The sequence below is a fragment of the Vidua chalybeata genome, chromosome 14 (assembly GCF_026979565.1).
Source record: "Vidua chalybeata isolate OUT-0048 chromosome 14, bVidCha1 merged haplotype, whole genome shotgun sequence".
NCBI lineage: Eukaryota > Metazoa > Chordata > Aves > Passeriformes > Viduidae > Vidua > Vidua chalybeata.
In genome coordinates, this window is record NC_071543.1 from 11,040,009 (window position 1) to 11,066,921 (window position 26,913).

At 40.9% G+C, this 26,913-nt stretch overlaps 1 protein-coding gene across 5 annotated transcripts in view; it reads left to right on the forward strand.

The window, feature by feature from the left end:
* Positions 1 to 26,091, forward strand: part of KIAA1210 (KIAA1210 ortholog) — a 57,331-nt gene extending 31,240 nt beyond the window's left edge. For 3 of the 5 annotated variants that reach the window (XM_053955975.1, XM_053955976.1, XM_053955974.1), the window contains exons 2-12: positions 3,487 to 3,563; positions 8,453 to 8,621; positions 11,542 to 11,671; positions 14,105 to 14,263; positions 14,832 to 14,897; positions 16,353 to 16,565; positions 17,166 to 17,268; positions 18,036 to 19,634; positions 20,391 to 20,539; positions 21,015 to 21,114; positions 23,854 to 26,091. In XM_053955975.1, coding sequence (XP_053811950.1) covers positions 3,497 to 3,563; positions 8,453 to 8,621; positions 11,542 to 11,671; positions 14,105 to 14,263; positions 14,832 to 14,897; positions 16,353 to 16,565; positions 17,166 to 17,268; positions 18,036 to 19,634; positions 20,391 to 20,539; positions 21,015 to 21,114; positions 23,854 to 24,026 — 2,928 coding nt within the window. In that variant the 5' untranslated portion in view covers positions 3,487 to 3,496 and the 3' untranslated portion in view covers positions 24,027 to 26,091. Of the gene's footprint in view, positions 1 to 3,486; positions 3,564 to 8,452; positions 8,622 to 11,541; positions 11,672 to 14,104; positions 14,264 to 14,831; positions 14,898 to 16,352; positions 16,566 to 17,165; positions 17,269 to 18,035; positions 19,635 to 20,129; positions 20,267 to 20,390; positions 20,540 to 21,014; positions 21,115 to 23,853 lie in introns of those variants that run through there. The other 2 variants (XM_053955977.1, XM_053955978.1) reach the window with 2 other exon arrangements.
* Positions 26,092 to 26,913: the final 822 nt, after the last annotated feature.

Here is a 26,913-nt window from a genome sequence, read left to right on the forward strand (position 1 = left end):
AGGGTAGTGGTGTCTGCTAAGTTCCATTGTCTGTTTTGAACATAAAACAAACCCTGCAACTTTGTAGGAGTTTAATTGCTTTAAAGTACACCTTAGCAATGCAAATAGAGTCTAATAATGCCACTATTATTTTTGTGATTGCATCTACATAGGAAGGCACTCTTTGCAAGTAATTAATTAATTCACATTTGTGGTAATCCAGCCCATCATGCTGTGCAGGGAGGGGCAAATGCTGTGCTTTTGGCAAACTTTCAGTCTTTTCCATGGCCCTACATAGGAATTGATGCAGTGGACTTACTGGCCATGCTGAGTCTGGCTTTTGAGGGGTGTGGCAGATTGAACATCTTGTGTGTCCTGTACCTCTGCAGCAGGAGGTCTGTGCATATGCAGGGATTGCAAATACTGTTTGAGAGAGGATTAAGAACATATTAGGAAGCTGTAGACTGGGGAAATGCACCCACTGTTCCACTTCTAGTGAGAAGCAAACAGTAGCTGTGGCTTGGCAGCTCTCCTCTCTTGGCTGGCCATGTCTGTCCCTGCTCCCACACTGAGGAGAAGTCTCCTGCATCCTTCTGCAAGCATCTCCTCCCAGCTGTCCTGTAGCACCTCAAGAGTATGAGAAATACTGCTCTAAAGGGCCATTTATTTAACCTGATATTTTTATCACTGAAAATCAATACACAGACAGTGTTTGTTAAAAACTTTGTCTCTAATGGTGTAATGCTCTGGGAGAGCTCACAGGGTGTTAGTACAGCTGATTGGACTGGATGTACATGGTATTGATACAGCTGACACTGTGTCTGTCTGCTGTTATTAAGGCCTGGAAGTGGTGAATGTCTGGAGGTTCGATTAGTTAATGCCTGTGCACTCATGTGTATTTGTATTGATGGGGTTTTGTCCTCTTTTTCTCCATTACACTGACCTCCAGGCTAGGGTTTATGGCTCAGAACATTTGCTAACTGTTCTCTGTAAAGTACAACTCACTGCCACCAGAATTTGAAGTTTAAATGTCATCTAATTGCTAACTTTCCTTCAGGTATGCCATTAAGTTTTTAATGATGGAACCTCCACTTTGTTGGTAGAATATATACATCATATATTATATAGGTTTTTTCCTGTAATTCAGCTACTTCAACTAACTCAAAGCTTGAGAAAATCTGTGATGTTCAGTTCACTGGAAAAAGATGATGAGGTATACAAAGGCACTAAACCATTTGGTCCTAAATGGGGCACCCTTGTAGTTGACACTTGAGCCCCATGTGCCCCAGAGATCTCAACCATAAAATTGAGTTAATGCTGGAGCTGATTTGACTGAATAAAACTGCCTCAGAGCTGAACTGCTTTGCAGTTGTAGCTCTACTTGTATAAAAGATACACCAGTTGGAAGTATATGCTTGCAGTTACAATAAACACTGCAGTCAAAACATCTTCAAAGGCTGGAATGATTCTGAGTGAGCAGCTGAGATGATTGAGTGAGCTAAATAAACGTTGAACTGATGCAAACAAAGCTGGATCTGAAAGCATCAATTTTCTCTTGCTTTGATTTAGTTGAAGGTGGGTAAAGCAGAAGTTAGAGGTCTAGATGAGCCATATTCCAGGTCCACTCACATTCTGTGAAAATAAACTCGAGTCTGGAGATTTGTCAGTTTGTCCTTGTAAATTTGTTGAATGCTTTCTCAATATTTTATTTCAAATGCATTTCCTTTTACCTCAGAAAAATCTAATACAGTGTGCAGGGTGTATAAATTTGAAAGGAAAAATTTGAACCAAATTTCTTTTTAATATAAAGAAAGAGTCTATAAGAAAGTCTACTTATGACTGCTTTAAAGAAAGCATGCAGGAAATGCAAACATTTTCATAGATAATTGATGAGACAAGGGGAAAAAAGGATAAAAGTTGAATGGTTATGATCACCCCGAAGGAAACTTAGAAATCTTATTTTTTATTGCTTGTCAATATTGTCTGACAATTGTTTCAAGAACATTTTGTTTGTCAAGAACAATTGTTTGTATCTCAGTTAGGAAAGGTGCAATCAGTCCTGGTTGTTGCAATGACTTTTTCATTGGTTTTTAACAAGCAGAAGTGAGATTATTTGGAACTAGATTGTGTTGATGCTCCCCTGTGCCCAGTGCTCCCAAGGGATCTGTTTGACTGCACTTTGCTTCTCTTTTATACCTCCCCAGAGTTCAGCAGCTTTACAGTTTCCATGTCTGTGTGGCCAGTGCAGGGAATGTTTAACTCCCTGGCCTCTTTTTTTCACAGGAGCCCTGCCTGTTTTACCTCCATGAGCTGCTCCTTTCTTTTCTCTGACAGACACCTCTGCCTCTGAGTTTGTGCACTTTATCTTTTAAGGCTGTCTGAGGATGTGGGCTCATAGAAAGGTCCCAGTTCTTTTGGGCATGACAGATTTTAGAGTATGTGGGTGACACAGAAGAAATGGAAGAGTTTAGTGATTGGCCAAATTAGTCCAGAATCACAGACTTGTTTGCTGTTGAGATACTTGACTTAGCTGTATTGTTACACCACTTAAATGTGGAAAATCATTAGATGTGATCTATGCAGAAGAGAGAGCAGGATTTGGCTGTAAAGATTCTTACTCTTTGAGTCCTGACAGATTATGGGAACCTCTACTTATGTAAAAGTATCACTGAGGTACCTTCCATAACACAGGACAGTATTTATGAGCTGCCCTGCTAAACTGTCACATTTCCACTGTTGCTTGACATTTGTACTGTGACTCTTGTGGTCTGCTGCTTCATTCCTTTGTCTGGACAGACACCCATTTGGAAAATACAAAGTGGAGCCAGTTAACACTGAATGATCTTAAAACTAGGCTGAACTTCTGTTTTCATCGGGGAGGAAGATGATGCCATCAGCTAATTTGGTTGATCAATAGCCCTGCTGGCAATAAGGTTTCAGAGCTTGTGGTTAAAAGCTGATTGCACTGGATCCAAAATAAATTTGATCTATTGGTTTCCACAAATGTAGCATAGCCTGGAATGATGTTTCAGTGCTGATGCTTAACTGGTTTTAATAATGATGACAGACTAGACTGGTGCCTGCTGTGAGGACACTGTAATGCATGAACCCTGGGCAGCTGAGCACTTATGTTTTTTACAGTAGTGTGGAGCTGTCACTCCCTAGCAAAGGTTCATTATTCTAAGACTGGGAAGCATTACAGTGTTTGCTGAGCAAGTGTAATGACATCTTTCCTGAAAGCAAGCTTTGATTCTGGTCTCCTAGCAAGGCAGAGGTGCTGGCAATGGTTAGACTGGATTGTTAGTTGTGGCTGGAGAAGTGTCACTGAAAAATGAAAAGTTCCGTGGCCAAAGGGCACAAAGGTCTGCAAGGCATGTTTGTGATAGCCATCTGGGCTATCACAGTTTTAGAAAATATTCAGCTGTGTTCTTTCTTCATGCTGGGTGGGACCATATTCTGCTGGGGAGATGGACTAAAATTTAACTGATGCTTTAATCTCTGTTTCAGTGACTATATAATGGCTACGAGACCCACAGAGGTCACACAATCACCAGAAACTGGAGACACAGTCGAAGAGTGCACAGGTAAGCAGTTGTTCTCTGAACGTAGAGCTGATTTGGAAAATTTGTTTTCTTCAATTAGTCAGGTCTGTAGTAACCTGTTTTGCAGTGTTGTTTTTTTGGGGCTTCTTTTGTAGTGTAAAGAAAATTCTGTGTGTCTTTGTCAGCTGTCAGTATTATGGAAAAGATTATTTAATGTGCAATGCTGGAGCGACATATCCTGTTGGAGGATATTCCTTTTGATTCTGACTTGGATTTTAAAAGCAGGATGTTAGAGCTTGAAGGGCTGATTGTTGTGCCTGCATTGATGGACCCTGCAGAGGTGGGAGCTGAGCCTGGTGACGAGGCTCTGTCTGTGGGAGCTGTATCAGTACCCCCAGCAGCCTCTCTCTTTCTCTGTTTCTGGCCACAGGCAGCCATTTGTTACTTATTCTTTAATCTGGTGGCATGGTCTGATGCAGTGTGAGGGGATGGAATAATAGGTAAAAAAGGAAAATATCTTTCTTATGCCAGACTTGTCTACATTAAAGGATATCCCCTTTGCCAATATGAATATGAGGAATAGCATCATGGCTGAAGCATCTCTGGAGAAGTGGCTGACACATCATTTGATTTTTCTCTCTTTTCTTTGGCTAATGTTTTGCAATCATCTTAAATGTTTGTGTTTTAAAGGTCATCTTGCTTTTTCCTTTAGAAATATATTTGTCACTATCAAAATATTGTTAGAAGAGATAAGCAAATGGCAAAGAGACTGTTGCACTCTGCTTGGCAGATGGATAGAGGTGAAGAAAGTGTAATGATAGATGCTCAGCACTCTGGTTTCTTAGATTTACTAGTTTGTCACACAGTCTAGTGCTATCCCAGCAATCTGCTAAGCTTGTGTGGAGCCCATGCATGAAAATTTTGTACTCAGGTTCACTAGAAGATTCAGGAAAGAGATCAAATTCTGGCTTGGGTGATAGGAAAAGCAGGATATGGCTCATGATCTGAAGTGTTGACTTTAAATCCACCAGGAATATTTCTGACCCTAAATGAACAAAATTTTAAATAGTTAAAGGCTGCTGTGCTGTTGCCAAGGAGTTCAGGAGACACTTGGCTGGACCTGGATAAAGCATTTTAGAATATTCTGTTTACTTCCAAAGGTAATGAAGGATTGCCTCACCTCCCCCTCTTCATAATTAGCTCATGATGTAAAGGCTGTAGGAGGCTAAAACCCCCACCCTTCACAGCCCAGTCAGTTAGACTGAATTCTTGATGTCTGCCTTATTGTCTGTAGTGCAAGGCTTCCAGTGCATGCTGCTCCTTCTTTGTGGTAGGAACCAGGTTGCTGTCCAAAAACTGTCAGCACCCAATGTTGGTGGTATTGAATTCCATGATTTTATTGCTGTCTGCCAATATCTGGTATTTTTATGAAGCTAGAATCATGATACTTCCTGAGAATCTTGTCTATGGGTTGGGATTTTTTTCTAGGTGTTTTTAATGTTGAAACTATCTAGTCCTTGGATTTGAGGGGAAAAAATATAGAAAATACTTCCTGACTGCACCCTAGGAAGTCAGAGACCATAGAAGATCCCCAAATGAATGGTTTAATTTGAATATGATCATTGACCTCCCAAATCAGATGCTCCCCATGCTTTTTGCAGTTTCAATTTTTGCACTGGAAGAAGCTACCTTTTCTTTTCTATCTTGTTATAGGGAAGAACTATTCAAAGAGCAGAAAGTCCTGAGTTTATTCTCTCTGTGCACAGCAGACACAATGAAATAGGCAGTACACATACAGGAAAAAGTACAGAATTCACAAACTTTACAGAGAAAGGAAAATGCTTACTCCTGCTTCTTTGCTGTTATAGTTGGCTAAAACATAGCATAAGCAACTAATTTTTGGGAAGGCTTCTCCTTTTTAGGGCAGTAACCTAGAAATTTAGTATTTTATTTTTAATGCCATAAAACTGAAGATTGGCAACCATAAGATTTCAAAAATCACCAGTGGATGAAGGGGAAATAGGCATAGTTGTTTGAGCTTGGATTTTTGTTATGCAATGATTTTTTTTTTCCATTTCAAGTATTAAGGTCCTCTTGTATTTTATTAGTTCAAGTATCAAGTACTAATTTATTGTTACACTGGGCTGCTTCACAGTGCACTGAGATGTAGGCACCTTTAGCTTAAAGGTGGCATCCTTTTAGTGGTGTGCAAAACCAGAGCACAGCTGTTCCCAGCAGGAAGCAAACAAGAATATTGTCTTTCTGAACCATGTCTTTTTTGCTAAGTGAACCATGTCTTTTTATGCTCTCTCATAGAACAGCCCCACAGTCTTCATCTGCATCCAGCACTAAGTGCCTAGTAGTGATTTTATCTTTTTTTTTTACATAATAATATGTAAAAAAAGTGCCAGTCTCTGGAACTGCAGGGAAACTTACTGTCTTCTCATTCATCTGAGGCAACAGAATGTTTGCAGCTGAGCAAAGCCTGGTTGAAGAGGAGTTATTGCTGGAGGGGATGTACCCCACACATCAGTAATAAATTAGAGTCAAGAGGAGGCACTGAAGTGACTGATGTGTCTGCATCAGATACTCTCTGTTGCACAATGGTACAAGTGTTGTCCCATGCCAGCTGGGGATTGCTCATTGGCAGTGTTTGGAAATCCTTTCTGTAGCCTCCATTCTAAAGTTAGCACCACTTCTGATCTAGACAAGTATTTGGAGTAGTACCTTGGCAACGTTTGCTTTTGTGGCAAGACTTATGTCTGCTTCTCCCAAATATCCTTAGGATCACTTGTTATTGTGTGGTGGATTTTTTGGTGTGGGTTTTTGTTTTGCTTTGGTTTTTTTTTTAACACTCTCCTGGTTCTCTGGAAATACCTGCATCTAATTAAACTCATCAATAATCCTGCACTAGAATCCAGCTTGCTTTCTCTCTGTACAACTGATGCTTCACCAGTGTACATGACCAATGTACATGTCCTTGTTTCTCATTTAGATACCTTTTGAGTTGCAGAGCTCTTTGCCTGTCTCAAAGTTTGCCATTTCATTCTTTGAGTCATTGACTGTGTTAGCAGACACTGCAGAACTGATAATTTTGGGGAACTGCTTTCATTAAACTCATTAAACTTTTGTTTTGCCTATCTGAGATAAACCAGATCAGCTTTGACAAATTTCCTGGAAAAATACCATACACATTGTCTAGTTGCTGATAGGAAAGACAGGAATGGTCAGGATGTGTTTCTAAAGGCTCTGAAGAACACTCATCATGCTTGTTTTACTGGAGAAGCTCTGTGTGCTTGCTGTGTCACCTGTGTTCTCCTGCCAGTTCTTGCTACAGGTGCAGCATGAAGCTCATCGAGCCCTGTGGGAGTCTTAACAAATCCCAAACCCTTGGGATTAGCTCTGTTGTCTGGGCCACAGCAACACAACCTGTGTGTTTTCTGTGACTGTCTCATTCACTCGTTGCCTGATAAGCAGCAGTGGAAGATAAAAAGGCCTTTCACTGATAAACCCTCCCTAAGAGCAGCCACATCCCATTGTTCTTTGTGGGACTGCAGTGAGAGTTCACTTTCCATGGTTTGAAAGATACTTTGGTCTCAGAAGCAGCCCAGGTCACTTGGACAGCAGCTGCAGGGCTTTGGGGGCTCTGCACAGGGGCAGCCGTGTCACCAGGCCATGGGGACACTGTGGCAGCATCCTTGTGTGTCCTGACACGTGGTGCTGGCACTGGGCTGAGGAGCAGGGAGGAGACAGGGGGAGTAGATCTCAGTATCATTGTTTATTTCTCAAAGTGGCCACTGTCTGATGCAGCTGTGTGGTGGCAATTCCAGCCCAGATAAGGCCCATTGGCAGAGATCCCTGCACGTACAGGGCACACGTTGAGACAGAGCATCACCAACTAAATCACTGCTGGGAGAAGACAATAATTGTCTTGAAATAATGCCTTGCTTATGAAGGAATCCTCCAGCTGTGGGCATGTATTATGCCAATTGCTGTAAAGTATTAATTGAACAATGAAGTTGGCTCAGATATGCAATGATGTTATTGCTCTGAGTATGTATTTAAGTCAATCTCAGGGGTCTTAGTACAATAGTTTGGCCCAAACCACTCAAAGTGACCCCTCGGTGTAAGGGTCAGGGACAAAATGCAGGACTTGTGTGCTGAAAGAAAATATACATAAGAATGTTCAAGTATCTTAGATCTTATTAAAAATAAAAGATCGGTGATGTTTCATGGTGGGATTTTTTTTTTTGTTCTTTTTGTATTTTCATTTGGACTATGGAAAATCTGGAACCAAATTAACAGTTTTCCAATTGTGTTCTTAGGGCTGCACTGTTTGGGGCTTTTGTGTCCTGCAAGACAATGTCTTAATTTACGTTTGCTTCTTCGTCTCTGGAGGACAAAGAAGGACAGTTGGGACAGTTTTGGGACAGTTGTTTAATGTGGAAACAGATATTTTGTTTTTGGAGTTGATTAATTCTTTTTCCAGTTTCATTCTTTTTGCCAATGTTGAATGTCCTTCAGGTGTTGTCTCCTTAGAGAACTGAATAAAGAATAAGGAGTAAGTAAAGAACATCAATACCTAAAGACATTGACAGCAATTTTTATTGAAAATACACCAAGCATGATCACTGTTCAATTTAGATAGATACATTCTCTATATAAGATACTTTTTTTTGCAGAGACTGGAACCTAGGTAGGCACCACTATTGTCAGCTTAATGCCAGTGTTTCTTTATAGGAACCAAATGTAAGAATTGAAGCTTCACCTTTCACTGGACTCCAGCACTGAATTATTTACAAAGGAGCTGACTGAAACTGAATGGGCTGCTCTAGCTTTGAGGCTTCCTCCAGAATTTAAGAGATAACATTACCCAAGCTAAGCAATACCACCAACTTTCATAAATTTTCTTTTTTTTTTTCATGTTGCAGGAAAGAAAAAATCCAAATTTCAGACTTTCAAGAACTTCTTTGCCAAGAAGAAAAGGAAAGAACCTCCACCTCCCAGGGGAGAGAGTAATTTAAAACCTTGCCAGTCCAGCAGCGATGTCAGCATCGCTGTGCTCAACACTACTGCACTTCATTCACCGAGGGAGGCTGGGTAAGCTGGCAGGGAAGGAAAATAAATAAAAGTGGACCTCTCACAGCAGTAGGATGAAAGCATGAGTTGGCCCCTTAGGAGCAGCCTCTGTCCAAATTTGTGCAAAACAAGCCCTAATGCTGATGAAGGAATTCCAGGAATTTCCTCTTTCTTTGCTAGTGCTTGAAGAGTCAGCCTGGAAAGGAGGGGGAGGGCAGCCGGGGCAGGGGTGATCCAACCTCTTAGTCTAAGACTGCAGATAGCCCAGATTGCTTTGATTGTTTTTAGTGTTTGAAATCTGTCTAGGAGGGTCTGATCAGCAGCAGTTTTACAAGAAGAGGATGATGACTGAGTACTGCTAGTACAGAGAAGACGTGTGAAGCTGTGTGGGTGTTTTTCAGCATCAGTGATGCCCTCTGTCATGGCTGCAGTAAAGAGAAAAGTATTTCTGGTATATTATCAGTGTGTGATTGCTTCTTCAACTTTCTTACCTAGCCCTTTGGGCATAGATAACAGCTGCAGGCCCCTGGTTTTGTGTCAGCCACCCCTGGAGGGCTGTGCCTGTAAGTGGGGTTTGCAAGCCCATAAGAACATTTCTCAGCTCTCTGAATGGTGTTAGTGCAAAACGATGTCCTTTTCTCAGTCAGTGGGATACAAGCTGTCAGCTTGCACTGCAAACACTGCTTCACTAATAATCTTTAGACCATCAAACTACACAACTACTGCCCATAGAGTCCCATCATTTCCTCTGGTTTGGTGGGCAGCTTGAATGTCAATACACATGAATGAATTGAGCATTTGTATAGGGAAATCAGTGTGGACAGGCAATGGCTGAAACATCTGGGCTTTAGTTAGTGCATCTTTAGCTTCAGCAGAAATATACATATACATATATATGGAATTACATGTACCTATATAATATTTACAAATACATATACATGGAATATATGCCTGGAATTACAGTTGAATGTAGATTTGCACATAAGAGACTGATCTATACTAAAGCTGCAGTTAATTCTATATTTAATCCTATGCTTTTTTGATGACTGCCAGAAGAAAATACAGTAATTCTCTTGCCAACACATCTGATACATATACAGAGAGAGGAAAAAAAGACAGAGATCTTGTACTGGCAGTCTCAAGAACAAGGAGACCTCAGCCCTTATGGGTAAAGAATTCCCCAGATGGAAAGGCAAATACATCCTAATGCACATGCATTCTTTGAAATAAATAAAATATGCCAACTAATAGTGAGCATATATTGCAGTAAATAAAAGCTGCATGGCTGTTTTTCTTAATGCAGTAAAATTATGTCTTGCCTATATGGAGTACCTCTCATGCTGAAAAGGACTATAAAATCAAACACAAAAGGATGGGATAGCTTCATTCATGATGAAATAAGGCAAGTGCCTTGCTTGTGTGTTGAGCTGCTGTCCTGTAGATTAACACAGACATGAACCATGATATATAATGGGAGGAAGCAAAAACTCTGACCTGTGCTATGAGAGAAACAGCTCTGATTGCCTTTGACACAACATAAACTTAGAGCAAATTTATTTTGCCCTGCTGTGAGGCTGTGTGTACCTGTAGACTGACTGACTACACCTTTGGGGCAACAGAAGGGTTAGTCCAGCAGCTAGAGGAGGTGTCTCTGGAGATATAAAGAAGGGGAATGCAGGAGGAAAAAGTCATTTGTTTGGGTTTTTTTTTTTTTTTTTTTTTGCATAGTGTATTTACTTAATGAATGTTCACAGTCTTTCTTGGCTTTCTTCTAAATAAAGAGAGACTCTATGGTTAGGCAAATAGCAGAGACCTCTTCTATCTGATTTCCTTGCAGTAGAGCTTTGACATACTGAGTTTCTCTTGTCAGAGTTGTGTTCCTAATCATCCTCTGTTCCCCAGAGTCAAACTTTCAGAGGCAAAGCATTGCCTGTGCAGCATCTGAGCCAAGGAATCCTTGTAGTTTGTATTTGTTAATAGTCTCATGGCCAACAATGAGAGAATATTCTATGATGCTTTTCAATTCAAGACTAGGATGAAATCCTGGTAGAGGCTATCCTTGTTGTCTTTTGGACAAAGTAATGTACAAATAGTACCTGCCTATGCTGGTGGAACTTGATTAATAAATTATTTGGAGCCTTCCTTGTTGTGCCACTCAAGTGCAAAATTTGCTCTGCATAACTTAATAGCCCAAGCCCAATCAATCTCAGTTAATTACAACTCAGTTAACAGCTGCTGTGGAAACTCATCATTGCTTCACTGGGCTGAACACCCAATGAGCACAGAAACAGAGCAGGAATGTCTTACCCAGGCACTTTAACCTGGCCATTGATAGGTCTGTAACTGTAGCCATGGGCACTTGTCCCATCTACATTTTTAATACACTTGGGATCTGGTCATATCTAGGATATGGGTGAATGCAACTGGTTTTACTGCTGGACATGAGAGGATTTGAGTCAAGTTTGTTAACATATCGAAGTTAAATTTTCTGCCCACATTTACAAGAAGGGAAAAAACAATCCATCATCTTTGGCAAGTATGACACACACCAGGCTGCAGAAGCTGTAGCCTGAATGTCTCATGCTAGGCACACTGCCACTGAAGGAGGACAGGGGACTCCTGTTGTCCCTTTCTGCTCTGTAGACCTTTCTTAGGGTGGTTTGCATCCACCTAACTCCTAACATGGGACTCCCTCTCTAGTCAGCAAACTGACCTGTGTGTTCAGTGCAGAGCCTGAGTGCATTGCAAAGGGACACCTGCCTTTGATCAAATGTGTTTCTCCTCTCTTCTGAGTATAAAGCAAACAGTGACTGTCTTAAACATGCACAAATCTGAAGTTAAGCATGATGCATCCCACTCTGGCCTCTTTATCATCCTCCTGCCCTGGTGGTGTGGGGAATGTACCCAGTGCACTGACCACTCATTCTTCCTTCCCCTCCAGGCCCAAGGGTAGCATGGGAAACAAAGCCTTGTCCCACGACAGTGTCTTTATTTTTGAGTCTGCACCAGGAAATGTGACAGGTGACGTCTTGTCTCAGGAAAACATACCTGGAAGAGTGAAAACTTTGCAGGTGAGAACATTGTCCCCTTATCAGTAGTGCTGCTTTTTGTCAGCTGTCTCCCAGGAAAGTCTGTTGCTTGATTCCTTTTGCTGTGTGCCTTAGGATTTTGCTGACTGAAGTGTCTAAAGCCAAATTTGCTACTTTTGGATCTATTCTGCCTCTTGGAAGCCGAATTTTTGAGCAGTCCTGGAGCTTTCAGCCTTGCTCAGGTCTCATAGTGAATGATGTGAATCCAGTTCATGAACTCTTGGAAACTTTCCTTATTAAGTGTGTCCTCTTCCAATGGGATTTATGTTCTTTACTTCATAGCTACTGCTTTTGGGTTAAGGCCATTTATTTATACTGTAGTGTGTCCCTTACACTGTTATTCTTTAAATATTATTTGTGTTATTCTTTTTGGTAGTTCTGGCTCAGATGTTTTCACTATACATGGTAGTGCCAGTGGCTGTGTAAGTGTGTGGGATGATGGATATGTCAGGATGCTCTGACAGCTTTATTTATATAATTATTCTTTTGATTTCTGCCAGCAAAAAATACTGTATTCTGCTGGGTCATTTCCTTCTTCCAAGGCAATACTGAACCCTCCTTGACAGCTCCCTTATGAACTGTTGATTATATTAATTGCATTTCACTAACTGCCCAGCTTGGAACACTCAGATAAAAGTTTAAGGTTTTTCCAGAGACTGAATACAAATGGTTGATAAAGGAGCCAAAGGTCATTGAAATTCCTCCTTTGCTCAGTGTGAGCTTCATGTTGCAAAAGACAATTGAGTCACATGTTAAGTAATAGAAGATGCACAGGGGGACTTGTTTCTCTCTAAGACTGCAAAATAGGCAAAGCTGTTTTTTTGTATAACTAAAGGAGTAGCAGAAGAAAACATGTTTGTGTATTACAGAACATTGTTAGGGGGAAAAGCTCTTTTCATGCTGTTTGCAGTTCACTGTGGCCTCTCCCCATCCATCATCCTGCACAGTAATGTAATACTGCCAGCACTATTTTTGTAGCTCTGACAGACAGGCTTTTTCTGTGAGTTTGACTCTTGTCAGAATAAAAACCAAGCACTAATAAAAGCAATTACTTTCTTAGCAATGCAAATTAACTTCTACCGGTAGAAGACGGAATGCAAATTCAGTTTCCCCCACACCAGTTTGCTGTCTGCATGTAATAAATTTAATAAATCTAAGACAGGAAGTTGTGAAAAGAGACCAAAGCAAAACTGACTTTCTGTCTCTTCCTTCCCATTAAGTGCACACTTATGTTGGATGCCTCGTGTTGCCCATATATCACAGTATTGCAATATATTGCCCATAAATTGCAGAAGAAAGCTGTTTGAACTGGGGGGGTGGTGTTCTAGACATTGTGTACCCCGTGTGGCAGCTAGATCTCTAGGAATTACCTTGCAAATGAATCTTGCTGAATAAGAATTGCAGCTTTTTGGGTCTATTTTACAGAAGTGTAAATGACTGCACAGATTGCAGGAAAGCACAAAACTAGGCTTAACATTTCCCAATATGGTTTAATAAGCAAAGAAACAGAAAAATTAAGTCTGCATGTTTATCTTGTGAATATTCTGTTGAGATGTTTTCAATTGAAGGACAAAGTTTGTGTTCAGACCTTGTTTCTATTCCAGCTTTGTCACAGCTGACAGACTTAGGCCAAGAATTTTAGTAATGGTGTTTCCTGAGATCTGAACATTTTTAGTTTGAGGGAACATCTGGCTGCTTGTGAGTTTGCAGACTTTGTTGTATTTTTCTAGGGTCAGGGCCTGCCAGAGCATTCTTTTGTGCAATCCTGGAAAAGAATCCCCACACTCTTTTACAAACAAAGTTGTTCCTGGCTGCTGTTACCACTCTTGCTGTAGACATGACCAGGATGTGATGGTGGGGGAAATTAACAAGCAATTCATTAGGGTGGACCAGAAATGAAATTAATTTGGAATTGTATAAAAATCGTGACTCAGCTACTTGTGTGGGAGAGGGCTGTAACAAGCTCTCAAATTTGGAAGAGCTTTGTGAGGGAAAGGTGACTACATAAACCTGGGATTGGGAATGCTGACTGGCAATACTTTGTGTGACTAAATACCTAAATTTGTGTGACTAAAGAATCAAATCTAGAATTTTGAAAGTTTTTAATTTAAATGAAGTTATACTGTAGTAATTTTTCTGGAATTGTGAAATTCCTGTCTTTTTTTGTTAAATTATTGAATAAAACTGATTTTAATTTTAATTTTATACCAATGCCAGTTTTAATGATGGGTTCTTGATGAATGTAGCTGGATAAAATTTTATTCATGGCTCTTTTCTATGAATGGTCTGTTACTTCAAGTTTTTCTGCTAACTAAAAGATTCTGCATATCTAATAGAAGCATCTGGGTTACAATGTCCAGAACATCTTCTTTAAATTGTACCATTGAAAGTTTATATTTTATATTTCAACTACAGCTTCAGCTGCAGCAGAATGTCAAACTTGGATCACCTCCTCTTGTTATAACTGGGAAAAAAATGGAAGATGCAGGTGCTGTTTCTGAAGATGATGGCTTACCTAGAAGCCCTCCTGAAATTTCAACCCTTCATGAAGTTCTGACAGATTCGGCAAACAAGGTATAATTGTCATCTCACCTTAGTGACCATCCATACAGAAAAGATAACATCTGCCTAGAGAAGGGGAAGACCATTTTGTTTGTTTGTACATGATGGTACAGATCAGTTAGAACCAGAAGAAATTACCTAGATGGATTGTGGACTTTTCACTCTGAGGTATACCTAGGAATTGACTCTACAAATACCCTTTCTGTGTGCAATTTTCCATGCTTTAATCTAGACCAGGACTCTGACCTCTATCATTAGCAAATGCATGATTTTAGACTTGAGTGAACTTGTGAGAATTTGTAAATCTGATTGTTTTAAAACAATAACCCGAAATAACTTTATAAAATGTACTGCCTCCTGTGGTCAGCCTTCCTGGTGTATCTCAGTGCAGGAGAAATCTCCCGTGCTTCATGCTTGATGCCAATGAAGAAATCAAACCCACTGTGTAAGGCAGGCACCCAGTGACCCTTCCTATATTTTTCCTCTTGTGTTTTCTCATAATTAGCACTGGATATCCAGCTCAAGATAATTCAGTGTGATACTTCCCTTGACTTACCCTCTTCCTCATTTTATCCCACAGTCCTCCAACCCTGTTCAGCGTCATAGCTCTTTGAGTTTAGGAGGGACAGACAGTGAAGATGAACAGGTAAACAGCTCCTTTTCCTGCTAATAAATTTCCCTGAGATGGCATATGTGGAGTCTGTATTGAGCCAGTACAGTAATTTTATTTCTTTAAATTTATTCTGGGTACAGTGTATCCTAGGAAACAATTCTTTAAGAGTCCAGAGTGAGACAAATGATACTTAAAATGTACGTCTCAGGGTTTTCAATAAGAAATAAAGACAGGCAGAAATTTACTGGTAAGTGGGTTGTGTGAAGAGCACAGAGGCTGCTCTGTGACATGGTATGAATCTGTAAAGTTACACAAAACATTGGACCAGGCAAAGCACTTCAGTTCTGCTCCCATATCCCAGGGTCCCCATTCCAAATAATCACACCTTGCCATCAGCAGTGGCTTGTGAGCAATGCCCTACATCTCTCTTATCATGGGAAATGATTGCAGGACCAGCCTTTCCTGATGGCAGGTATTCCACAGGAAAGGGTGTGTTTTAATTTGCAATTTTCTTTGGGTGATAAATGACCATGAGAAGCAGCAGATTCTGCTCTCAGAACAGCACAGTCCTTGACCAGATTGGAAAAATTTGCAAAGGTCTTGTTTTCTGATGTACCTTGACAGTTTTTGTAGATGAGATGTGAAGATGTTTTCATGATCTTTAAAGCTCCATCAGCATATGTGTTTGAAATGCTGTGTTATATCCTGAGCTTAAACAAAACTAAACTGCAAATGCCAGTGCAATGGCTGTGTGTCACCCAGCTTTATGAATAAAGCTTCTTTGGCATGTCTGTGACATTTTGCAAGTGTTCCAGGAAGTTTGGTCTGCATTTCAAAACAGTAGCAAAACCACTCAAACTTCACGTTTAGGGGGCTTTTGTACAAACATTTCTGTAAACCCTTCATTTTGATGGCACAATCCTAGGTTACTGCTGTTCAGTTCCCCAGAGCAGCATTGCTGTGAGGATGAGATCCACATCACTGCCTCGAAGATGCTTCTGATATACTGAGAAGCATTTGATTTTCCTGAAAGTTGATATTGAACGAGAAAAGTGGCTATGGCAGCTTTCTTGGAGATAATGAGGAGCAAGCATCCGTGCTACTTCTGTGGTTTTAAATAATGTATTTCTGCAGTGGGTCACGTTACTGGCATGAAAAGGCAGCTGTACAAACGGCAGCAGTGTCTCCTGCTGGTGTGCGCATAAACTGCAAAGGGCTTTGCAGGTAAGAGCTGGGCTGGGGACCAGCTGAGGCTCTCCCTGCGGCAGAGGCAGGTATTTCTCCTTCTGTGTTACGTACAGTTGAACACACAGAATCGAGTAATCTCTCTGCTGAGATGACTTTAGGCATGCATTTTAAAATGAGGATTTATGTCCAAAACCACAGCCATTTCAAGCTTCTGAGACGGAATGAGCTAGCAAAGGAAATGTTCCAGAGACACGGGGAAGTAAAGCAAAATATATACAGCATTGTATTTCTGTTTTACAGATACCTTCTGGAGCTTCCTCCAGACCCATCAGTCCTTTATCCTCTGCCCCTCAGGGGACCCCCATCTCACGAGGCAGCAGCTTCCTTCCTGTTGATTTTACCATCCCTGCCAGCCCCCTCGGCTGCCTGGACACCTCAGCAGCCAGGCACAGGATTGCCATCAACCCTCGGAAACAGAAAGGCTTTACCAACAAGCATCAGCTGCCCCTCCAGGTGGGTGTTTTCTGCAAAAGAATCACTGGGCAGAAGGAAATGAGTGTGAGTTTTTAATTATTATTTTAAGTATTTTAGTTTCTTTTTTCTTTCCTATCCACATGACATGGTATGAATCTATAAAGTTACACAAAACATTGGACTAGGCAAAGCACTTCAGTTCTGCTCCCATATCCCAGGGTCCCCATACTTCTTCCCTTACTTCTTCCCTTACTTCTTCCACTGGAAGAAAGGAAAACACCTCTTTTGCACCAACCAACCAACCAACCAACCAACCAAAAAAGACTCTGAAAATTTAAATATCATGGAAACTGAAAAAAAAAAGCAATTTTTGGTTTTCATTGTTTAGCCAAAAATTGTGGGTTATGCTTCATTTGTAAAAACACTTCTGGTGTTTGAAAAGCTACATGTCAGTTTTAAAGAGGCCTAAGTCTATTTTTACAAATCTAGCTCTTAACTGGAATAGTACATTACTCACAGTGTTGGTAAATTACAGGATGAAGGTTTTGTTTCTATGATTTGAGTATTCATAGAAATGCATGTGTATAAACTACATATTTTGTGCACGATTCTCTAATTAAAGCATCTTCACTTCTTTAGGTGGAGCAGCTGGAAAATGAAACATGTCTTCCTGCAACTCCAGAAAGGAAGGGAAATTCAACAGAATTACTTGAGAGTGACAAACAAAAAAGTGATTGGGAAGGTAATGAAGACATAGATATTGCTGCTTTGGGCGCTTGAACTCTTCTGCATAACACTGACAGGACCTGTTTGAATTGTTAGTCCTTCCAAACTAGGCATCTTTTGGTCCTATAACATAAAACCAATCCTGGCTGCTGAATTGTTGTGATGGAAAAAGTCAAGTACACTCAACAAACTGATGCTGAAGTGGTGAGCTTTGAGGGCAGCACTAAAAAAAAAACATGAGCTGAAAGCACCGTGTTCAGAAACACCTGTCCTACACAGCTGGCTGGACTTCAGTGTGTGAAACTGAGTTCCTTGACACTCAGAAAAACCTTAACCTCAGCATTCTATGTTGTGTGTGTCAGGTGACTTTGACTGGCTTCTATTTACTGGATCTTCCTTTGCCACTCACCCAGAGGGAATTTTCCCAGTCATTGTAGATGGCTTTTCTAGGCACTCACATGCAGAGGTGCCTAGGGAAATCTGGCTAGTAGTCTTAGAGCTAAGGGTATGCACAGGACACATCTAAACAGCAACTAATGTGTACACCTGAAACAGACAGCAACTTTCAGTCACTCCCTGGATTAGGTATGCTCAAACTCAAACTTTATTAGTCCCTCACTTGGACAGCCCATTTCTAAATAGGCTCTGAACAAGCTTATTTATGAGTCAGCAGTGCCCAGACATGGGGCATTCCTGTTAAAGGCCTGCACTATCTGGAATGCATACAGATGGTGTCTGAATTGCAACCTTTAAGTGCACACTCTTTTTCTCTGTTTAATACAGGATTATCAGCCCATGTGGGACACTCTGCAAAGGGAGGTGGTTTTAAGGAGACACCAGGTGTAAAAACTCCCACTGATGCTGCCCCTGACTCTTGTGATTCCACACTTGTGGTAGAAGAGCCCTGTGCTTTGCTGCAAGAGGATGGGTGCCTTCCTGGTGGGGGCCATCACTATAAAGGAGCCACACTTCTCCTGAGGCCTGAGCCTTCTCCAGTGAACCTGCAAGAACAGCACAGTGCAAGAGTGTTGTACTCTGCAGATGGGTCTGCTAAAGAATCAAAAGTACATCCTCAAAGTACCAGTGCTGAAGTACCTGAACTTGCAGAATTGCAGCAACTTGAAGGAGAAGCTGTTGTGTCTCCAGACATACCAGCAGCTGACTTGTTTAGCAGTGGTGTGGAAACAGTGGGCATGGATGTATTGGCAGATGTTGCACAAAGTTCCTCAGTAAATTCTGTGGATCCAAGAATTAAAGCCCAGGAAAAGAGGGATCCACTGTTCAGTGGCAAAGAAGAGCTCTGCTTTGGTACCACTGGGAATCATTCCAACCTTGCTGTCTCAGATACTGCACTGAGTACTCCACAAGCTGCAGTGGCTGACTCAGAGTCTTGTTCTGACTTCAAGACAGTGGCTGATTTGAGGTCTGAAAAGAGTTCAGTAGCAAAAAATAACAAAGAAACTTGTGAAGTTATGGAATTTCAGTTATCCAAGGACAGTGTAGGAAAAAAAATAGACTCTGCTGCATCTGTGTCAGAAGCAGTTAGTGTGGTACCTTGCAGTAAATTGGAAGTATGTTTTAAAGTAGAAATTGCTCCTGTTTCAAAGGGTAACCAAGGCAGTCAACAGGCCAACACATCATGCATTTCTGAAAAACTTTCCATTGGGTGTCTTGCCTCTTCAAGTTTGGCTGGCTTGAAGAGTAATATATCTTCTGATGCTGACAGTAAGGAGTACCAGGTAAGCACTACAGCTCCTCACAGAAAAACAGCAGAAGGCAGTCAATCATCAGATGAAAATGTAAAAAGTCCACTGAAGACTGCTTCTGCTAAACCAGTCAGATTTACCATTGCACCAGCATGGCAAAGGTCTCTCTCAGGGGGTTCAAATTCAAAGGAAGATTCCTATTCCAGAAGTTCTCCAACATCCCCTATAAGACCAGAGTTCTTTGAAGGAATGACAAAAGAACACACGCGTTCTGATGCAGTTATGCAGGAATCAGCAAAAGCCAACTCAGATAGATTGGATCGAGATTGTAAGGACAGAGATCTGCATTTGAATTCTTTTATGGAGTGGGCTGACCACGAAACACAAAACTTTGAGAGCCCATTTGGGGTCAGACTAAGAAGAACATCATCTTTACTAAAATACCAGAATGAAAGCCGTGTAGAGCCTCCAAAGCTGATCCCCTCAGCTGCTCCAGTTGCTTCTTCTGCTTCAGTCAAGGAGGATCAGAAATTGATGGGCACTGGGAAGTCACCTCTAAGCCTTCCTGTCAACACAAAATCAGTTGTTAAAAAACCAGATCACCTAGAAGACAAAAATCCTGCCAAGGCAAGATCAGAAGAAGTGGCAAAGAAACAAAATGGTTATAAACCTTCAGGTATTTATGCTGTATTTGTATCCAAACATTATAGAAAACAGTGGTCATGTAAAGAGCCTTGGCAGAGCAGCACAAAAAAAAAAAAATTAAAAATCCTCTTGGCTAAGAACCAAATTCAGCCTTGAGTTCATCACCACTATAATTTAATTGGCTTGATGATTTGGCCAGTCAAGAGAATTCTTGGCTTATCTTAATGAAGGGTGTGTTCCAGCAGGAAGAACAACAGAATAAACGCTTAATGCCTCTGGAACATTTCTGGTATGAGGTATTTGTGCATATAGTTGGAGTTTTAACATAGCTTTTTAAAACTTGCTGCAGTTTTAGTTAAAAATTCAGACTGCAGCTGCTCAAACCATAACCACGAGTTGCATTAGGTGAGATTTTTTTTAAACGATTATTTAATTTAAAATATTTTAAAAGTGACAAGGAAGCTTGTATTTTACTGCCTACATGATAAAATCATTACTGTAGTACCCATTTAATCTGCAATGGAAGGATGTTTTTCAAAGGCAAAATCCAGTTCGCAGTGATCTCGGTGGGACATCTGCCATTAGACAGAAGCACAGTTGAGTCAAAAACTGGAGAATAAACAGAAAAAACAGTTATTGCCAAGGACAAAATCATCAGGGAAGGTAATTTTATCTCCACCATGTTCAAAGGCTATTACAGATGCTGAAGGATTTAAAATGTGAAGCACTAGCTTTAGGCTGACTTGACCTAAATCCCTTCTTTACTTCAAAAATGCTTCTTTTGTAGAAAAAGTCTCTCCATATTTGGAAACTGCTTCCTCTGAACCAGCTTGGGTCTCCATGGCAAAGCTGAAACAAAAGGGTTTCCAGGACCATCCTCTTGCCAAAGAACATAAAGATGAAGACAAAGCTTTGACCAAAGTGGATCAAGGGGAGGTAGAGTACCAAGTAATGTTGCATGGGTGTGAATCCTGCCCCAGGTCACCTGGGTACTTTTGCAAACTGCTCAATATTCTTCATGGGAGGTGTGTTGTGAGCACCACTCAAAGAGAGCTTTGCAGGCCTGGCCTCTAAAGCACCGAGACAGACAAGTGATGCAAGGATGCAAATGCCTGTGACTGCACTGTCACAGGGATTAGTTTCACAGCTGGATTTTCCTATATGTTCCTTTGCACTCAAACCTGAACCTTTTCAGAGCTTTCTTATTGCCCAGAGCATATTTATGTAGCTGCTTTGAGCTGCATTGGCTTCCTCACTGCCTTCTCCCTCCCTCCTACAGGATGTTCCCAACCATCCTTGCCTGGGTTTTGCTGCATTTCCACAGGCAGGTGTGAGAGGTGCCAGGGTGAGCTTTATGAGTGCCCATGGCTGGCAGTCAGTTGCATTCTTTTCTTCTCTCCTCATGCTGCAGCCAGAGGTGTGTGCTAGTGAGGACCCTCTGAAGAAGAACATGCCTTCCAGCTCTCAGGACAAGAAAACACAAACCAAGGCCGGTGTGTCTGCAGCAGCAGGTATTCTTTTTCTTTACATAGTGGCTACAGTTTGCACCAGTGAGTGGTGTGGGTGGCAGGGGATGGGGGAAGAGAGACACCATTTTTATAATCAGCACACTTTATATAAGGCCTATTCAGACCATGTTTTTTGTGTAAGTCAACATAATGGCTTGTTTGCTCAGCAGAGAAAGCAAGTGAGGAACGCTTATCTCCACTGCCAGTTCATGAAATGGCATATAAACAGTCTGGTGATTTATTACTGGCCAAGATCAGTACTAAAGAATAGCAGTTGAAGTTGGAGAGTGTCCAGAAGAGAGAAGCAAAAAAGGTCAGGTCTTCTAGATATCCAGTCAGCCAGGAAATGCTGATAGGAGTGGAGTTGTTTAGTCTAGAAAAGACAACTAAATTTTCTGCAGAGGACAAGACTCTGCACTCTTTATGGCCAGCATGAACTTAAAATGCACCGGGGGATGTTTAGCTTACATGTTAGGAAATACTTTCTAACAATAAGAGCAGGGAGGTGCAGAAGAGCGTGGCTTGCGTATGGAGAGTGTGCAGTTTCCATGGCCGGATGTGTTGGATAGATAAACATGTATCAAGAATCATTTATGTAGAGTCAGTTTCACCCTCAGGTGAGCACAGAGGCTGGATGGCCCCTCTCCTGAACACTTAGCTATGTTTCTTTATATTAAAGATGCAGGGGAAGAGTGTGACTCACTTGGTGACTCACATTACCTCTTCCAAGGCTTCTGCTGGACTGCAGCTTCTCCCCCCCTGCTTACTCAGTGTGGTGCCAAACCTCAGCGACACGCTCCAGCTAGATACAGAGAAGCCAGTCCTTCAGCTGTAAAAGCACACTGTGCTAGCTGGAAGCCACTGATTGCAGGTACTGCCTAAGTAGGTAAGAAATGCACCACTGTGCCAGAGCTGTGGCTGTTCCATTGCAGATCCCTGTAGCTGACAGAGTAAGAGATGCTGTCTGGAAAGAGCCCATGCCCCTGGCCCCTTTCTTTCCCTGTGTAATCCAGCAGCACCCAGAGTTGTTGTACTAGAGATATTTGGCAGTACCTCTGTGCTGCTCCCTGTAGTAGTTATTGCTAGAGCTGTCAACCATTTCTGAATCTACAGAAGCTTTCTCCCTTACCACAGTAGGTGACTGGCTCAGGGTGTTTGCACCAACACAGGAACTCTGATGTTGGTTGCAGCTAATTTTGTGTGTGTGTATGTGATTGAAATACCACACCTTTTAAAAAGGATTCTGCTACAGGCCTGCCTTGTCTTATGGTTTTAGGTGCAAAGTGAGAGCTGAAACATAAACAGGCCAGAGGTCTTCCTTTGAAAGGCTGACTGGATTTCTGTACATTGCATCATCCTAACCTTGGAAGCCCAGCAGTCTTTGGTCAAAATTCAGAACTTCACAAATTGCTCTGCTATGTTTTTACTAGAACTTGCAGTCCTTGTGGTGCTTACAGCAGAATTACAAGTTCTCTGATTTGGTTCCCATTAGTCCAACCAGGACTTTGTCTACTTGAAAGTGCTGGTGGTGGAAAGGATGTAGAGTTAATATCCAGAGGAGTTATTTATTTGGATTGTTGCGCTTATTACAAAGAAGGTTCTCTCCCAAAATGGGGAAATTATTTTCAAAATCAAAATTTCAGTAACACTTGAATTCCTACCTTGTCTTAGAGACTTCTGAAAATTTCTTGTGTATGTAGAGCTGCAGCCTGTTTAATGGACAGTATCCTACCTTCAGTAATCCTAAGTATAGTTTGCCTCCTGCAAGAACTACCAACCAGCCAGAAAAGACCAGAGACCTCCTGAGTGAAAGTAGGGAACTACTCATGGAGCGTGACTAATGGAGCTGATGGACATTTTCCATTGATTTCAGTGCAAGCAAGATCAAGCTTCTTTTACTTAACGTGGCTTAGACATTAATTTTGAAAAATTTCAGACAAGGTGAATGGAGCAGGCCTTTGCTAAATAGGAGCTCAAAGCCATCAAAGAAGCATTGTCTGTGTTCCTACATCCTTTGTGACTATGACAGGCGTCTGTTAGGCTGCATCAAGAGGAGCACCTAGTGCCATCAATATCCTACCATCACAGCTTACAAGTCAAAGTACATAAAGCAGTGGTTTGATTCCTGCCTGGTATTTAATAATATTGCTGGAGCAATATTTGTGTTGGCAGTGAAGACTAAAAAAAATCTTTAAGTCTTCTTAGTATTGGAAAACAGAAACTTTTAACTCCACAGCAAGCCTCGGGTAACCTTTATCCTGCAGCTATTTTGTTTCTGTTTTCCTGCATACTCAGAAATCTTATTCCAAGATTTTCTTGCTCTCACAGAGAATAATTAGCCCGTGGAACTCCTTGCTGTGCAGTTTAATAGAAATCAAAAGTTTGAAAATTTAAGAGATTAATTAACCAAGAATCTGAATTAGACAAATAACTGGAGCTATAGTCTTCACATGCTTGAAGAATTTTGAAAAAGTCCTTCATTTATCCGGGTTTCGACACTTGCTGTTTGGACTGAGGAGCCAATTTTTTTATGGGCACATTACTCACTGTTTAGTATCAATTTTCCTGTTGCAATAGCTGGTTCTCACCATTGCTGTAGCTGGAACAGAGAGTGCCAGCAATAGCCAATTAATAATTCCTTTGTCTTATTGGTGAGTCACAAGCATTTTGGGCTGTAAAACAGTTTCTTTTGAGAGAAGAAAACAGACTTCTGATGAGTGATGTGTATTCTCTCATGGGCAGGTAAAGTTGGACCAATTTCTCAGGAAGCATCTGTGGTTCCTGCTGTTGAAAAGGAAGCAAGGCACTCCTCTAACCTGCCAATGACACCCTGCAGTCCTGCTGAACCGCCCTGGCTGTCCCTGGCCAAGAAGAAAGCCAAAGCATGGAGTGAAAGGCCCCAGATCGTACAATAGCAAATGACATGACCATCCTTCTTTGCATTGCCAATAGCTGTGTTAACTCCATTTAATCCCTTCTTTACTGTGACCATTTTTTTTTCTTTTGAGAAATAAGAGCCTTAAAACTTTTGATCAGACTGTTGTACATAAAGACATAATGAAGAAATGTCTTTGTGGGCTTAATCTGATGTATTAGGAAGCTGAGCATTTCCTACTACCAGACACTAGGAAAATTTGATTCATTTTTATATGCTTACACATCTGATGGTGATGTTCTAAAAAGACATGCTTCAGGCTATTGAAACATTTCTCTAGCAAAATATGTCTTTAAAGTTTCTTTTAAAGAAACTTGTTCTTTTAAAAAGACTGTACAGCGTTTTGTACGGTTTGGCTTTGAGCTAAGAAATGAACGTATGCTTTAAAATATTCACAATGCTGGGCACTGACACACTGTGAGTCATGGACATTGATGTCATTACACTTCTTTCTCTAGAGCTCTACCATGGGCAGCCTGACTCTGCTTCAGATTGTTCATGATCTGTTTTGTGCTAGCTGTAAGATCTAAGCACGTTGTGAGCTGGAGTGGTTCTGGCTTTGGTGGGAAGTCTCAGTGCTGTTGTTCTTGTGCTTTGCTCACAGATACCCACTGGAATGGCTCAGAGCTGCACACCTGTTCTCTCCCATGCACTGGAAAACCACCACACTTTAGCACATGTCTGCTTTTAGTTGTACCTTTAGAAATCTGGGTAAATTAAACATTCTACCACAAAAATCCTTCTTTCTTTAATTATGGCAAATAGTGATTTTTTTTCGTGAGATTCCTCAGCCAATTGTCTCTCTTAAAGAGTGTGTTGGGGTGAGAACTTGCTCCTTAGAAAATGGCATCTTCTTTTCAAGAAATGCCACTCTCCATGTTCATAAGGTTGTATATTTAGTCAATGGCATGTAATGTTAGTCATAAAAGGGGCATCTGCTTTCCTTCTGGTCTCATCAGTCTTTAACCATTAACTCAACATCAGTCTGAGGATGTGCAGCTGGAGCAGGATTATTCTCTCAGGGCCTGGCCTTGCATTCACTCAAACTCACAAAAGTTTTCCTATTGACTTTGAAGGATGCAGACATTTGAAAAATAAGCTTTGTGAAATTCTGTTGGTGGCTTAAGAGAGAGTGGCACTTACTGGTCCTTCCAGTTCTTGCAGAATTGCACGTTTATGTAGTTTTTGTTTACAGTCAGTGCAAAATCTGAAGGCTGATAGACTGTTTTTAGCTGGCAAGTTGGTTGGAATTTTGAAAGGAAAATATTATCTATTGATAGGATTAACTGTAAACCAAAGAAAATTGGTTTCAGATCAGCTCAAGCAAGACTTTAATCTTCCAGTTTTGGCCTGAATTTAATATGTAGTTTTTGCAATTTGAAAACAGTATTATAACTAGGAGCTAGACTGTGATTTTTTTTTTATAAAGGTGAAAACTTATTTGCCCAGAAAGGCTCAGAATCTATAGATATTATTTATTCTGGATTAACACCAGAAAGAGTAGGAGTTTCACTTGGTAAGGAAACAAGGAGTGGCTTGGTAATCGATGCCTATGTTGTAACTTCTTTTTCTCTGCTTTAGCAAGCATATATTTCCTTACAAAGAACAGAAATGTTTGTATTTCTCTGAAACTTTTGAGTGTAATGTAAAAGAATTTACTCAGCTTTGATTCCTGGAGTTTTGTACAGTTGTCATCTCACCACAAGCTTACCAACCCTGTGTAAAATACAGGCCTTTCTATATTTAGCAAACTCTCTTCTCATTCTGTTAATGTGGATTGTGGCTCTTCACCCAAAGTACTGCAATGGATACTATAATCTCTCTTTCCCTGTGTTTCCTTTTGATCTTAATATTGTTCCTGTCTTTTATGTTTGGTATGTATATATGTTTTTGTAATCTTTGTCTTGAAGGAACCCCTTTTGTATTCCACTCCCCTATTTGGTTTACTATTAAATGCTGTTGCCAGTGATGATGATACCATTTCTGGGAAGAGGGATGGATAGCCCTCATTCATTCAGGAAGAAATAAAAACAGGTCTTTGGTCAATATTGACTCTGTACATGGATAAATTGCATAGATTTTGGTTTGGGGTCATTTTTTGTGACTTAAGATTGATCAACACAGCTGGTCAGGCTAAGGAACTTTTCTAAATCTAAGTTTAAAACATCATGAGAGTGCTGATGGAGTTATTGCTCCTTCAGTGAAGGGTTGGTTTGAGGGCAGGCACTCGTGGTCATAGGAAGCCTTGAAAATACTTTTTGTGTGTGTTCAAAGAAGCTGCTCTAGGAGATTTTTGGAGTGCTTTAACAAAGAAGGAAAACACTAGAGAATCATGTGATGTACATTTGAAATTCACTTGCATTCTGGATTTCTGCAGTTAATGTTTTCAAGTCTCTGCAGCTAACAGAACAAAAAGCATGTAGAGAAAACACCAAAACTGAGTCTCATGTAATCACAGGAGGTCAAAAGATGGGAATATTAGATAAATGTTGAAAGACCAGTGATTTATTGTTGCATTTACAGAAGTTGGTTACTCTATTAGCATGGTTTTGATTTCTTGTTCTAGTGTAGTTTTTAAGTGTTCAGTGAGTAAAAATAACTAATATAATAAGCTCACTTTGGGTGATTTTTTCTAGACACAATCACTGTCTTTGAAAATAAGCTATGTTGAAGTGCAGAATGTCTCTGAGGTTTTGTGGCTCGGAATCTGTAGTGGAGGATGCAGGAAGCTGTCTCTGAATTCCCTGTGCCTGCGACTTGGCTCTGTGTGACAGCAGAGGGTGCTGGTGCCATCCCTGAGCAGATCAGGGGGAGGGTTTCAGTGTATGTTTGTCTGTGCCTGCTACAGTGAGAAGAAAGCACTAAAC